Source organism: Notothenia rossii, assembly GCF_949606895.1.
Source record: "Notothenia rossii genome assembly, chromosome: 3".
Lineage (NCBI taxonomy): Eukaryota > Metazoa > Chordata > Actinopteri > Perciformes > Nototheniidae > Notothenia > Notothenia rossii.
The window spans coordinates 32,185,881-32,201,930 of NC_136901.1; the positions used below are offsets into that span (position 1 = coordinate 32,185,881).

The 16,050-nt window shown below is 42.0% G+C and overlaps 2 protein-coding genes across 5 annotated transcripts in view; both read left to right on the top strand.

Moving 5' to 3' along the window:
• The first annotated feature begins 761 nt into the window (after nt 1-761).
• On the top strand, nt 762-4,631 carry msantd1 (Myb/SANT-like DNA-binding domain containing 1). The gene is made up of 3 exons (XM_079672561.1): nt 762-1,400; nt 1,484-1,777; nt 3,726-4,631. Exons 1-3 carry the CDS (start codon nt 1,147-1,149, stop codon nt 4,012-4,014), a joined length of 837 nt encoding a protein of 278 aa, XP_079528687.1. The 5' UTR covers nt 762-1,146; the 3' UTR covers nt 4,015-4,631.
• Nucleotides 4,632-5,133: 502 nt separating this feature from the next.
• Nucleotides 5,134-16,050, top strand: part of rgs12a (regulator of G protein signaling 12a) — a 41,820-nt gene continuing 30,903 nt past the window's right edge. For 2 of the 4 annotated variants that reach the window (XM_079669262.1, XM_079669264.1), the window contains exons 1-3: nt 5,653-5,849; nt 7,009-8,873; nt 11,158-11,250. In XM_079669262.1, the coding sequence (XP_079525388.1) occupies nt 7,083-8,873; nt 11,158-11,250 (1,884 nt within the window). In that variant the 5' untranslated portion in view covers nt 5,653-5,849; nt 7,009-7,082. Of the gene's footprint in view, nt 5,284-5,652; nt 5,850-7,008; nt 8,874-11,157; nt 11,251-15,412; nt 15,679-16,050 lie in introns of those variants that run through there. The other 2 variants (XM_079669263.1, XM_079669266.1) reach the window with 2 other exon arrangements.

Sequence of the window (16,050 nt, forward strand, 5' to 3'; positions counted from 1 at the left end):
GTGGGGTTGTAATGTACCAGTGCCTTTATTTCCATTTTTACGTATTATGTGCAGCAAAAATAAGACACAGAAAAAGGCAAAATGCTGCAGGGTGAGTGAGGTTGTATTGCCAATGTGTGGAATACAGTGTGATTTGTATGCATACTGTTGTAAGAGACAAAGAGGGAGGTAGAGAAAGGGAGGAAAAGACAAGAGGAAATAAATGCACATAATATGGTAGATTAGGGGGCTTGAGACGGGGGGGGGGGGGGGGGAGACAGAGATCCGCCCCTTGCTGAGATCTAGGGGGGAGGGGTCTCCCTGGTCAGAGAAACCCTTCCTGCAAGGGTCCATTGTCTACAAGCCATTGCTGTGAATAGAACGCTGATTATAGATAACGCAGCAGTCAGCATTGTATTGCATTGCAGGGGTGCCTATCATGCCATCCAGTCTCCCCCCCCCCTGTTATTTTCAAGTGTTTCCCAGTTTTTCAGAGAAAGAGCTTTTGTTTGCCTTTTAGGTCTGAACTGCAGACTGGAAGTGTTTTTCCTCTCTTCTACATCAAGCCGGATAAAGCAAATCCTCCCTCTCCCCGTCTCCAAATGACTTGTCTATTATTAAAAGCTTTTAAATGGAGCAGTGTGTTGGCTGAATACCAAATCCAATGCCCTGTTGCCAGGGAAACACATACCCTCAGCTCTCCTTTTTTTTTTTTCACTTCCCCAGAGGCTCATATTTCAAAACTGTCAGCAATCTCATGTGCTCACACTGCTGCCTTTCAGCTAAAAGCTTTTTGTGCTCTCTGCCACTGGAGCAGAGTGGAGTGGAAAAAGGAGAGCGGATGGGAGTGGTTAAAGGAGAGGGAGGGAAAATGAAGTGCCTCCCTTGCCGTTGCCTTGGCAACTTGATGTCACGGTGACATCACACACCACTAAAAGCTTTTAACCGGATTCCTCTCCCGCCTTAGGCCCCATTTTGAGTCCTCTTTCAGCTAGGCTAGGGGGAAGGGCACAGGCAGGACCGTGTGTGTGCCTGCATGCATGTATCAATCCCTCACTGCAGATTCAACACGGCTCTTAGCATCGTAAAAGGCTTTCAAATTCAACCTCTAAAAAGGTCCTCTTTCTGCAAAACAGCCAGCACAGGCCCAGAGAAACCATTTAGAAAATGGCAACAGAGGACGGTTTCAGCTACCTATTGGCAGGTCACAGTGAGAAACACAGACGGGCCCCGAACTGGACCGACGGTGAAATGAAAGCCCTCCTGTACGTCTGGGAGGAACATCACAACGAACTGAAAATGAGCAAGAGGAACGCCAAGGTTTACGAGAAGATGTCCCAGAGGTTTTTCCAGCTGACCGGAGAGCAACGTTTCAAGGAGGAGATCAAGATGAAAATCACCAACATGTCATTTCAGTACAGGCAAGTGCACCAAAGTTCATTCAAAGTTTGAGTTCAAACTCCAGCTGTTGCATGACTTGTAAACATCTATTCTTTGTTAACAGGAGACTGAAAAGCGTAGCCAATGAAAGTGGGGAGACGCCGGACTGGCCATACTATAAGCCCATCGAGAAGATCCTCTCCAAGCCGCTGGAAAACGGACGTGTGATCTCTTTGGAGTATCAGGGTTCAACTGCAGGCCCGTCCACTTCCTCCCAATCTACAGACATCCTGGTGCCCCAGACAGAGGAGGGAATGATGGGATATCTGCCAGAGTACACAGGCTCCTCAGATGAGATGGAGATAAAACAAGAGCTTGACTCTTTGAGCTCTGACAGTGAGCACACACAAGGCTCCAGGTAACAGGGACTAGTCGATATGTATGTTGTGTGGGTGTGTGTCTATATGTCACTGATAAAGTTAATGGCAGGTTGATAAACTACCCTTTGAATCCTATTGGTTCAGGGAGCCGTCCACCAAGGTTTTTCAGTCTGAATTAAGCTAAAAAAATCGCAGCGTAGGGCTAAACTTTGTAATGTTGTTAAGTGAGATTCTTTAACAAAAAAGCTCAAACCATCTCAACAACTCTTTTTGAAGGCCAAAATATCTGACTACAAGCCTCAGAAATCTTCAAAAAATATGTATGAGACTTTGGAAACCTAATTGCTTTGCAAAACTGCTTATACCTAGGTCCAAACTGAGCCTATCAGCTTAAAATCATTTACAACTTCATAAATATTAGATTTTTCTGGTGGCTTAATCACAGCAAATCTTGAATTCCTAGTGTTTATATCCTATATAGCAGGTACTCTTACTCTACTAAGGTAGAGTTTAGCTTTTCTTTTGCTATGACTGAACTTAGATGCTGCCTTATTTACATAGAATTAGAACTTTATTAGTAAGAGTAAAGTTAATCAATATTAATCTGATCAAAACGCCTTTGCTTTGCTTTAGCAAAGGCTAGCATTGTTCAGCTAGCTTTAACTGTATTTTGTTGTTAGGTCAACTTTTACACACTGTTTTCTTTGGTATTACATTTATAAACATACAATGGGAAAGGTGACAACAAGTAAGTACATGTCACTTTAGCCAAGGCTAACTTAGACTTGGTCATTTTCAGTTAGCTTAATATTTTGTCTCTACTGCTTAAGCTTTATGGTTGACTGCTTGGTTTGGTGCTAAGCAGCATGCTAAAGCTTTAAATTATTTACAATTTTGTCTTTAAAATTATACAAATTCCTGTATGACAACAATTAAAACATTTTTTTTTACATATAAAACATGTACTTTAGGTGTGTTTATCTGGTTTATCTAGCAGTCTGGCTTTAAAAGGCTACATCAATGGCAATTAAAGGTAGGGTATGTACATTTGAGACCCCGTTTACACGAGAACAAAACGGGTTGGATCCGCATAGTTTCTCTTATCTTGCGTATAGCCCTTTTATTTACACGCGAGGCCGTAACAAAACGATAGAAACTGACCCCACAAACGACAACGGGTGCCAAGGTGGATAGATTTGCAAACGAAACGCTCTGGGGGGTCAAACGGCTCCGTGTAATCGCCTTTATACGATCTTTTCCCGATAGATGAAGCCATAGCCCCGCCTCTCCCCACCTCTGCTGCTCACTGCTGTAGCATTGTCAGTAGCTACTGCTAGTGGTGCTACTGCTACTGTTAGTGCAAACTCTACAGCTCCTCTACCACAACCATCAGCAACAAGTGGACATGGAGAATTACATGAACCACCACATGTTGCATAAACGCAAACGTTCCCGTGTGAGCAGCACCTGAGAAACCGGCTCGAGATACACTTTTTGTTATATTCCACGGAATGCCTCTTAACATCCCGATAGCAATGAATATCTTAAGTGCTTTGACAAAAAAATCCATTAAAAAATTTCATCTGTGGAAGCCGTAGTACTGTAAAAAGTACGACCAATCATTTGAGCCGTTCCGGCTAAAATAACTGGATGGCCTACCTGCCTGTCAGCCTTCCATCTGTGCACAAACTTATCTCGTGTCCTCATTGGTCATGTGCGCGTTCGTGTGTGTTGCTCTATAAGGAAGTGGCAGATTTTATCCGGTCGTGTATTTTCAAATTCTAGCGATCTCGAGCCGATTTCTCTAATTTGCATACCCTACCTTTAAATTAGTTTATTTAGTATTTCTCATTTTCTAAAATACTTTTGATTTCTGGCTCCACAAGGGAGTTGCTGGGGTAAACAAACGGTCAAATAGAAAGACTAACGTTGAGCTCTAGTACTTAGACAATGTCTGCTCTTAACTGTCCATTCTGTGTTCTCCAGCTCTCACCCTACTCCAGCCAGGAAAAAACACGGCAACAGGCATCTGTCCATGAAGAGAAAGAAATTGCGGGTGATGCAGGCCATGCTACAGCAACAAAAGAAGTCGGGCCGGGCCATAGAGGAGACGTGTCGTGAGGTCCGTCGAGCCGTGAACCAACAGAACCTCATTCAGGTTCAGTGTTTGCAGCTTCAGGAGCGTATGATGAACCTTCTGGAGAAGATGATCCCGCCTTCCACCACTTCAGCACCATGGGGTCATACCGGGGTCAAAGATTCAGCAAAGCCATGAAGTGCCAGCGTTATGGTTGTCTGGAAGAGATCATGGTCTTACTTAACCTATAGCCTTGTTAAAGCAAGAATAAAGCATATTTGTTTTAGATTTCAGTTGGACATGGACATTTTATAGGTTTATTGTGTTGCATACATCAAACTGTAGGTCTGCAAAGAGTGTAGGAGACGTATATGCTGATGAATTTTTTTTAGGATGTCATGAGCCTGAAGATGGCTATATTAATAACCATAAAGACATATGACTGTACTTAAACATCTTTCATTCTAGGAATAGCTGTATCAGATCGTTTTGTCTTGATAATTTGTCAAGTACAGTGTTAAAAACACTGGGAGCATCAGAGTTGCAAAAAAAGACATATCTTGTCACTTCATTTTTCACTGTGCTAGGATAATTACAAGCTGGGAATGCTTGATGCCAAAACAGGGCAATTTGCCACATTTATTAAGTCAAGGCATGATTTCTGCTGTTTTTGAAGTGAATCTGTCAGCAAAAGGCAACACAAACAGCAACCCTAGAGTCTCTGACAATGACCACAATGGGTTAAGGTATACTTCCTTCATTTCAACTAATATAATTTCCCAAGGTAAATCTTATTTAGATGCAATAAATACAAATCTGACAAACAACAAAAGTCCACTGACTCATTCTTTATATCCAGAAATGTAAGACGTCACTGTGAGCTAACTGAGATAGGCTCTATTCCTGCAAAATAAATTGTCTGACTAAGAAAACACTTGTGGGGGGCATTGTGCTTTCAGGAGAAGAGATAGATGCAAACTTTTAAACATGCTTTTTTCCTAGATTGCTATATTTTTAATATGTTTGGTTAATAGCATTTAATTGTTACTGCAGAGTAATTTTTGAAATGCAAAATCCACAAAACACCACAGGTATGACCTGATAAGCCAAACCGTTAAAGTCTATTTCAAGAGGATTAGGAGAAACTGGGGATTAAGTTAGTTCCATCGTTCCATCACACACTACACTAACTCCAACCAATTATTCATGATGATAAAATACTGTTTGTTCGAAATGTAACTAAACAGTGCTACCTATATCACGCCCTCTTGTTTGCAAACCTGTGGCCTGCTGCAGTAAAGCCATGTGACACAGTATGAAACCGTTGCAGCCCTTTGACCAGAGAGGTAACCTATTGTTTACAGTGAAACCTCATTCAAGTGCTGCTGCTCCGGTGTGGAAGAAAGAGAGGGTTGCCCACAGGAAAATGAATTCAGATATCCCGCAGTGAACAGCAAAATCATATGGGTAAGACTTAATTTGTATTTTTGTCGGAATATCGTATCAAGGATGAACATGTGTGTGCGTTTTACAATGTGACCTGCCCCTTCGTGACATATTTTCGGTATAATTATAAAGCTTACAGTTTTTTCTTAACTCCAGTAGAACTATAGTTAAATGTCACTTGTTATTACAAATAATAATATTGGAGTTTAATTAGATTTACTTGTAAAATAAACACTGTCAACTGTCATCAGTATCAGCCAATAGCGTCACTCCAATCGTTTGAATATTGAATATGACGTGCATTGTGATTGGCTAGAAAGAGGCGTCACATGTTGCGGAGACGTTACGCTGTCATGGTTACAATGAAAGACGCTTTGTGATCATGTTTGTGATCTCCACAGCGAGTGAATGGAGGCTGGTGGTGAGCTCGCTAGTTGCCATATGGACTATTGAATCACGGCAGGGAGATATTGCCTTGTATGTTTACGAAATGGACGTGTAATGTATACAATGTAAACTTTTGGACGTTAAGCAGCGTGAATGAAAATACGTCGGAGTTTTTCTGGAACTTTTCACTGCTGAGAAAGGTAATTAAAAAAGTTGTCCGTACAAAGCCTCATTGTAGCTTGAGATTCGGGGTTAGCGTAACATTGGTTTAAGATTAGCTATTTTGAAATGTATTAAAAAACCAAGAAGCCACTAAGCTTCGTCAGGTGTTTCCGGTTTTTTGAACATGTTTAACTCATGTGGTGAGTTGAGTATTTGAACATTTAAAAACAGTGGTTGACCAAAACCATAAACAAATCTGGTTGTCATTTCGTGTTGCTGGTGAGTAGGAGGCCAGCTGGCACTGTTTGGGGGAGTGGGTGTGGGGGTGGCCCCTCTGCAAGCTGTGTAGGGACATAACAGCTTTCTGTGTCTTATCTCTGACAGATAATTGCTAAAGTAAGATTGATAATGATTTTTTATTTCATTTAAGTAAGAGTTTAAAAAGACCTTATGATACACTATGCTTCATTTTGATGTTGGCTTTAAAGTGTGTGTGTGTGTGTGTGTGTGTGTGTGTGTGTGTGTGTGTGTGTGTGTGTGTGTGTGTGTGTGTGTGTGTGTGTGTGTGTGTGTGTGTGTGTGTGTGTGTGTGTGTGTGTGTGTGTGATTTGCTAAGTTTATTTGATATTCTGTTTTTTTTACAAATAGTCTTATTAAAAGATGTATTAATAACTTCATAATAATCTTAATATACTATGTAATGTAAAGGTGGAAATATGAGGTCTTTCTTTGATAAATGTTCTACCATTTTTATTCTTAAATATTAGTTTAGGATGATTTTTGAGCAGAAAAGGTTACATTTACTAGTTATAGTCGTATCAAAGGTGACGATTTCCTTCTTTATTTATTGTAAAATATCTGTAAACTAAATATCTTTGTTTTGTCTTTTGGACATTATATCTGCAAACAGGTTTTATGTGTGTTTTCACTATTTTGACAACACCAAACTCAGTTAATTGACCAGGAATTTGGCAGATTAAGTAATAAATAGTAATAAGCGACTAGTGTCACTGCACTAGTATAATGCTTTACATTTGTATTTCATCACAATGTTTCTCTGTTGAAACCCGATACGAAACTGAACTACTTTGCAATCCTGTGTGATGATTCTTCAATTCTCGATTTTTGTGTAATTCCATGTATGTGAAACAAACAGCTTTTCAATTGTGTATCTTCCTTTTTTTGCCCACTGTGTAGGATGACGGCAACACAATAGTGCTGGCAACGTGCATGTGTTTCAATTCCCACACGCTGGGCACCCTACAGCAAAGATGAGGATACAGGGACAGCCCGAGGGCGCGAGGAGGCGTCTGGATTTAAATGCAGCCGGGGATCTGAGGGGCGTGGAGCTCATACGTGGACGAGCAGGATATGGCTTTACTATCACGGGGCAGAGGCCATGTCTGCTAAGTGGCATCCTGGAGGGAAGCCCTGCTGACCTAGTGGGACTCAAACAGGGGGATCACATCATGGCCATCAATGGAACTGACGTGTCCACTGCTTTGCATGAGGCGGTGGTGCAGTTGATTGGCAGCTGCAAAGGACCCCTGCAGTTAGTGGTGCATGTTGCAAGCCGAATGATGGGGAACCCCATTCTTAATGACGCAAAATTTGGGATTGCCCAGAAAAATGGTATGTTCCAAAAGGCAGGTGTTCTCCGCACTATCTCATATGATTCAAGCAACTCCTCCTTCAACCCATGTCAGGCTATCAGCCCCAGACAGAGGCCGGTGTCAGAGCCTGATATGTCCCAATGGTCACAGCAGTGGAACTCTTTAGCTGCGCAGCAAAAAGAGGACATGTCCAGAGTGGCGGACACAGACTCTGTGTTTACAGACACGGAAGAAAATATTTCTGACTGGAGTATGTTAAACATGACCTTGGTGGTGGGCTATCTGAGCTCCACAGAGCTTATTTTGAACACAACAGGGTCAGAGGAGGACTGTTTGAAAGCCATTCGGGAGCGAATACGACTGTTGGGAACAGAGCAGAACACCCACACTCTGGTGATGATGAAAGTCATGTATGACTGTATTCGACTTTGTGACGACGCAGGAGCTGTTTTGGCAGCCTTTCCTGCTGAGAACCTGGTTTTAGGGGCTGTGTGTGCTGAAGACCCACGTTTTTTCTGCCTGGTCACCACAGCACACATAATAAATGGGCGTGTGCCAGAGGGCGGTCCTCTGCGGGCTTCCTGCCATGTTTTTTTCATCGACCCAGAGCTGGGGAACCATGAGGACCATACGGGCATTGCTGGACGCTTTGCCTTCGATTGCACTCCAGATCCAGACGCCTTGGGGTGCCTGGAATTCCCTCAGACCCCCCAAGATGTTCTCCACTTTGTCACAGTCCTGTACAGTGACCTGGGGGAGGCTGTGGAGAGGCTTCGGGTCAAACTGGACGTGGAGGCTCAGCAGCAAGCCAAGGAAGAGGGAAGTAATGGCAAAGAAGGCAGTGCTAGTAGCAATGGGGACAGTGGAATTGAAAATGCGTCCCCCCCTGAGGAAATAGCGGACAGGGATTTCCCCTCTGCAATCCAAAGCCCCCCTGGTGCCACCCTCCCCAGCTGTCCATGGGATTATCCTCTAGCTGAAGACCTCACCCCAATAAATCTCTCCAAGAATGGCGAAAAACTGAATCCAGAGAACAGTGCCAGCACACATTCCCTTTCTGAGTCACTACCTGGCCCTGATTCTCTTCATAGATTTTATGGGGGTCCCCCGCCCAGACTGGAGTTCCAGTTCAAGCCCCCACCACCTCCTCTGCCTTCGGGTAAAAAATCGAACTCCTTTGTAGACCCGCTCAGAGGAAGCCAAAGGTGGTGGCCAAAGGCAAAGTGGCCCAAAGTCCTCCACGGTGAGGCGGACCCTCAGGTGACCAACAACTGGTCCTCAAGCATAAGCTTGGGCTCTGGGACCAATAACCTGCCCCCCCCCATGAGCCAGATCCCCTCAAACAGGTACTGCCCAGCAGATGTCACGATGCTCCCTCCCAGAGAGGAATGGACCAAAATGTTTCTCGACCAGAGGGAGAAACAGCAGAAAAACCATAATACCAAAAATGTGAGTAACAACTTTTATTTTGTATTTGACTGTAAAACAAACATTTCGAAACAAGAAAGGTTGATCAGGTTTGCCAGTGATCTCTGTGCTCAAAATAAGTTGATCTCAGCCCCTTAAAAATAACAACATATTAATTAACTATTAACGGTTGCAAATGTCAACTGGTTGTAACTAGGTAAACTAAACAGAGTTTTTTTTTTGGTCTAGTTTCTCTGAGAAGCCTAAAAATATATTTTGATTAATCAGAACGAAGGCAAGAGTAGAAAGTCTAACAAGAACAGGATTTTGCGGCGCAGCAATACATTTGATCTGCTTACTGTTCTGTTAATCCTCTTGGGAAAACATAAGGTTCAAGTCAACATTGTGGTCAAAATGAATGACTTGATTGACATAATCTGATTGGTCGTTGCCAAAACAGCGTAAACATATATTAGTAGATGCTCTGCTATCTTTGCTGCAGTTAAAAAAATGAAAATATTATGGGTAGACTCATGTTTTGATTATATTAGGAAACGTTTACCCCTATCAATTGTCCTTACCGCAAAATAGATTTGTGACTTTAGAATTTTGAAAACTGACTCTTATAATACTGTATCTATCTGTATTTCTCTGCTCTGCGTTATTGGAAAATCCTGACACACAGTGACACGAAATAGTTCCATTGTAGGACATCTGTTTCTGTACTTCATTCACGTTCAACACAGCGACACAGGAAGTATTAAATGGTCACACGGAGTTGAGTTTCCAGACACCGAGGGGGTGTAAGTACGCCTGGCTCTAGTGAAACCTAAAATGAAATACAATCCCACTTTTTCAACGGTCAATTGGTGCCGAGTGTGAAATGAACGCAGAAAGCACCTGTTTTGAGTCAATGATGTCATTGTCAGAAGTGTCCAGAGGGAGGGATTTTGTTTCTGCCCACAAGATGGCCCTGTGTGTCCATGTAGACCTGGACATGTGGCTCCCTCAGTAAATCAAGATCAGTATGCTATGCACGCAGCGTCTCTAAATGTGTTTATTTCTGCTAATGGGGTAAATGTAATTCATTAGCAGGTATGCAAATAGGGCTGCATCTTGTAGGAAAACAATGACTTAATTGTGATTATATTGAATGATGTTGAAGTTTCAGTGTTTGAGGGAATGATATTTTTTCATCTGTATCAGACAGAGATTTTTTATTCAGTCTGTTGAGTGCTATTTGAAACTTACAAACTGAAATACTTAATTTATATATATTTTATATTTTACTTGACCAATTATTGTACTTACTGCCATCTTGATAACATTTTAATCAACAGACATGTTTTTGTAAATATAGCTAGGGTGAAACCAGTGCAATTAGGGTCACAGTCAGCTGAAAACCTTTATTGTTTTAAATACCCCTTACAGTTTTTAATGTTGTTTTTTTCTCCCCTTGAAGTAAGTATTTGGCCTGTGTTTATAAATCAGAAGCAGATTGCATCCCTGTCCCCTCAGCTTGCATTAGATCAGAGAGGAGACAATCTCGCTCAGGAAGCCAGGCAAATTACAGAGTAGAGCCCATGTCATGCAGCGGTAATTATCTGCAATTCTTAAACTCCCTTTCAAACATTAGACACGGCCTCTCCAATCATAGGAATAGCAGAGGCTGGTGAAAGGCAGAAACACATGGTTCTGTTCTGACTGTCTGACTGCCAAATAAGTTATTGTGTCTCTGTACTTTTGAAACAGGGTTGTATATGTTCAGATGAACTTAATATGACCAATCTGCATGTTGTCAGAGAGAGATGTTATCATGAATGCACATCTTTAGCGAGGAAATCTGTCAAATCTAGTGAAAAAACGCAGAATTCCAAACCATGTTCTTCAATACCAACAAACTTCAAAGTCTACGTTTGGTTATAGTTACATTTTCCGTCACTACCATCTTTCATTATTCAGACTACAGTCATAAAAGCATAGTTAACACTTAATATTTCTTGAAGGTAAAATGTGACTTTTTGAGATATGTAACTAAATGCTAATGCTACAGTACACTTATAAGTGAAGAACATTATATTTGCACAATATTTTCTAAATTATTCCATGTTTTATTTTTTGCTATCCTTTAGTGAGATGCATTATGGAGGAGTTATAAGCAATACAAATATAATTTAATGTTATTAAATTGAATTGAATTCCCCTAATTTGGGCCTATTATTGTAGGCTGAGACATTAACTAAAAATACAAAAACAAAGATTTAAAGAATGAGGGTGTGTGTATTAGTCTTTCTGTCTTACACTTGTGTCTCCTTCATCCTCATAGGTCTCCAGGTTTTGGGGTATGGGTGTTAACCGTGCATCTAAACGCCGCTCTGTCAAACGGCTTAGCCTGGCAAGATCCCTGGATGACCTCGAGGTAAGCACTATGTTTGTATTCTATTTGTTTCCCTAGAGGTTTGAATACAGACAACTGGGTTGCTGTCCAATTGTCAGCTGCAAGCTCAATAAAGCAACACATACATTATATAAATAGACACATTATTCAAAACAAAGCCATATCAGTAAAGCAAAAGAAAAAAAGACTGCTCAACATCTTTTCAAACAGCTGACGGTAGAATAAAAAGCAGTGAAAATGCCTGGTAATCTTTCTCATTTTTGGGATGGTTGGGATTCCTCTTCCTTCACTGTCCTCCTCCGTGCCTCGCCATGACCATGTAACCTTGTAAACCATGTAAACAGCTTGATTGGCGAGATCGATAGCTATCGTAGTGGAAGCTCTACTGGTAGACCCATCTCTACTATCCCATGGTGTATCCTGTCATGTCGCTGCAGTAGTTAATGCACTTCCCTTTTGCCATAAATAGAGCCTTCATTTTCCCAGGAGATAGTACCCATCGGTTGACAGAAGTGCGTAGGGAAAGTTATACTTGTCCAGAATCTAAATGCTGATGATGTCATATATCGTAATGATGACGTGTGTTGCCACTTCAACAAAATGTATTGGAAAACCATCATGTGACATTACTGTCTCCTATTACTGTGGACATTCAGTTGAATAACCCCCCCCCCCCCCCGCCCCTTTCTCATTCTGCACAACTTTTTTTTACCTTTCATTTCCGCTGCCTTGAACTCTGCGTTTTGCTGCTGCACTTGTGGCATGAGGGGGGGGGGGGGGGGGGGGCTCACAAAGTGGTCTTTGTGTGGACCAGAGGCGTGGTCCTGCTTGTTTGGCCTCGCTAATGAGCACTGCTGCACGCCTGAATATCGTGCTCATAATAAAGCCGCGGTCTCTTCGTGCACGCATTACTCATGCACACTGATTCAGATTCACAAAAAACACAAGCACCAGTGGTCCCACATCTCATAATTGCTCCGAAACAGACACAAAAACAAACCGTACTGTATTTGTATACCCACGCATTAGTCACAGACACGCCCGCAGACCACGCATTGTACTCAGGTTGGTCACACACTAAACAGAACTGTTGCTGAAAAGCTCCATATTGAGTGCAGGCCTGCCCCATGCTCAGCTGCAGGAATAAAGATGGCTATAAAAGGTTGTGACAGCTGCACAACACAACTGTTAGGATTCATTTCAATGTGGGTTTACGCAATAATTCTCCACCGTAACTGGACTGTACATTGACATTTTATGAAACTTGCGTGGGCTACTTTGTTCGTGTCTTCTTAAACAAGTTTTGATTGGTTTATGTGCTCCAAGTCGCTCAATGTACACAGTTCAATTTACAATCTTTTTCCATCTCATTATATTTAGTTGCTATGGTTATGTCTTCCCAGCACTTGCAAATATGCATCTAGCGAGAGTATAATTACCCCTCACTTCACAATCATCCCTACCAACTGATGCAGCTGTTTTCCACAAATGGTTTTACTTTTAAAATGTAAAGAACTGCTTCGGGCTGTAATAAGTTTTCTTCCTCACACAACAATTTGAGCAAACTCTCATTGGCTGGGCAGAAGGTGGGATGCTTCACACTTGTTCTATTGTGTTATTCTTCTCTAATTGTGATACCTGGACTTCACACAGAAGCTGCTATGACAGGCCCAGGCTGGTCTCACATGTTTCTGTAAGTGTCAGTATTGGAGAAATAAAAGCCACTGGCCTTTTAAGTGCGATGGTGGGTAACAGGATTTCTGTACATTATAATGCTTGGACATGTTGGCTACCGAAAAAATGGCCAATAGACTGACTTTTAAGCTTAGTTTGGGCATTAATGCTTCATAAAAAGTTGAATGATGTTGTCTACTTAATGAATATTAGTGTTGTATTAAGCTGGACTTGGATTGGGATGCTGCTATAATTATTATTCCTATGAGGGGAATTTAGGCATACATTGTTAGAACTAGGGCTGCTCAATTAATCATATTTTAATCGCAATTAAGATTTTGGTTTGCAACGATTATGAAAACAACATCATCGAAATAAAACGATTATTTTTTTTATTGGTTTTTCAGTTGAATTATACTTAAAGTGCAGGGTAATTAACTGTTAAAAACATACTGTTCACGTTTTCAAAGTAAATGGATAATCGTTTTTAATAATCGTGATATCCATTATTGACCCAAATAATCGAGATTACGATTTTTGCCATAATCGAGCAGCCCTAGTTAGAACTGGCTTTTTAAACGATGTAGCTGTATAATCTTATCATTGTCAATAGGTTTTGTAAATATGCATTGAGCAAGCTGGAATTATTGCTAATTGGTGGAAGTTTATCTTGGTCACAAAACCCCATTTTATAAAATAAACAGAAGAATGTTTAATTGTCTTGTGCAAGGTAAACACACATTTTTAAAACACTAGTAGGGATCCATTTCTGTACAGTTACACATTACTGCTGTGCAAACAAAGGTGTTTACTGTTTGTTTGAACTGAGCCGTATCAACTGCCACTGTTGAAACAGTCAAGAGAGAAGTTCAACATCCCTGCAGGGCGTAAGACAAACTGTTTTGATAACGATCCTTTCCGTTGGTTTTGTAAAAGGATTACATCTTATGTCCCGATGGAGATATTTCACTGACAGAAAGATGTGTCTTTCTCGTGGACACTATGTAACTATTAGGAGTGTCACAATCTCTATTCTAAATTGAAAATAAATCAAAATTAGCTTTACATTTTGATGATAGAAATAAAAAAGAGGATTTATACTCACCTTTCAGATTTATACTCAGCTGATATATATTCAGACTACATCTATTGGAGTAGTGCTGTTTATGGGACTAATCTGTCTAAATAAAGGTTTGAAATGAAATGAAATGAAAATGGCATTTTACTGGGGCTATCCTGGTAATACCACCATTGGGGATGTTTAATGGTTGTTAAAGGCAATTGGATCCTCACCTAGCACTTGCCCTTGGGCTCTTGTTTCAGGGGCAGAGCTTCAGCCTGGGTTCAGGCTCAGAGCTTTGATGGTGCACTTCTAAAAGCCCCTGCTACAACAAACTAATATATCCAATGGCATCACCAATGATGTTCTTAAAACAACTTCTATGCAGCAACGGGCAGGAAATAGAAGCCGGATATTGAACTTCTGGCTGTGCTCTAGTTCAGAGATAATAGAGATAATGAACAATCCACCGATCAAGCATGAACTACTCTAAGCCGTTTAACAACTCCTTGCTTCAACATATAGTGATGACGAACTGGAAGAGTAGAAGTTGTTGGTTTTCTGCAGCACTCTAACATCGATATTGGTATGAATGCTGGTCTGAGAGACTGTTCCCATGACGGCACGTGATAAGCTGGCATTAAGTGCTGGCATCTGGAACCACAAGGACGCCGTGAAGATATTTTGGAGTTCGCCGTCAGTGCTGAGGGCAGACCCTCGTGGATAACCTCCGCATCTGGCCTCGCTGCATGTTGTGGACGAGCCCAGAACAATTTGGACACGTGCGGCCGTGTTGCTTTTTCCATGGTCTGCGGTGTGCGTCACAGCGGCTGGAGCAGGAATGAGCGAATGCATGTTATTTCTCTTCACATTACAAAGGCTCAGAAACATAGCTTTTGCATTTTGCACACCAATTCGGCACAGCATATGCAATCTTGTGCTTCTTAATGCGTTTCCATTAGTTTTTCTGGTTCAGTAGAGGGGGAAACTGCTGTACAATTCTGAGTTGGTGCTGATTGGCCTGCCCTGCATATGTTATGAATAATGTTTTGACTGTCAGATTGCCCTTGTGTTTGGGCATGTACAGTATAAGAATGTGGTTCTTTGTAGCTCCAAGCACTCCACTAAGAGCCTATTTCTTACTAATTACATAAACAGATGCTTTGCGCCCTGATTGAGTTCACCTTTTACAGAGGTGACACGATTAGCAAGCTGCTGTGTCGTGCAACAGTTGCTTTAAGAATGTTGTTTTATTACTATGGTGGTTGTTGCCTGCTTGGAAATGTTTGGACACCTTTTCCTCTCTCCTCTCCTCTGAGGTGTGGAGACATTATCTCTTGTTTGCACGCCTACGGGTGATAGATCTATCTTGTGGGCGTAGCACAAAACCAAGAGAAGCCATGAAGACACAGGGAAAGAGGAGGAATTTACAGCAAAGGGAGAGGGAGGGAGAAAGAGAGAGAGAGAGGGGAACCGGCAGCAGAGGAAGAGAGAGGGAGCTTCTGAACTCCCAGTAGCTGTCAGGATATTCAGCTCTCCTGCGCGCTCTCTCCTCCCCCGTTGAGCTTTGTCTCCACACTGCATGCACCGACTCACACACGCGCCGCGGAGCTCCAGCGGATGGATTGGTTTACACACAGACGGCGTGTGGAGCTGCGCTGAGGACAAGCCAAACACACGCGCCATACATGGAGCAAACTTTGACTCTCAACTCTGTAAGTCTTGCGATGAAATCCCAGATGATTTGGTCTGTCTTCACTTCTCTCCTGTTCTGGCAGTGCCATCCTCATCTTCCTCCGGGAACCGTTACTTACTCCGTCTTTGGGCTCTTTGTAGCTCCTGTTGTAGCCTTTGAGCGGCATACAGTGGTTAGCTTGTGTGGTCTGTCAGAGGAATGTTTTGACCGGTGCCAGCTGAACTCTCATGTGCTGCATGACACACACTGCGCTGCTCTATACAGCAAAATGTGGTCCAGCATCTATATCAGGGTGCACGCTGACTTTAAATTAGACGTTGGACTAAAAGGGTTTTGTGAGGCAACCCAGGATTATTCTTGTAAACTGCACATCAAGGGTCGCTCGTGGGCC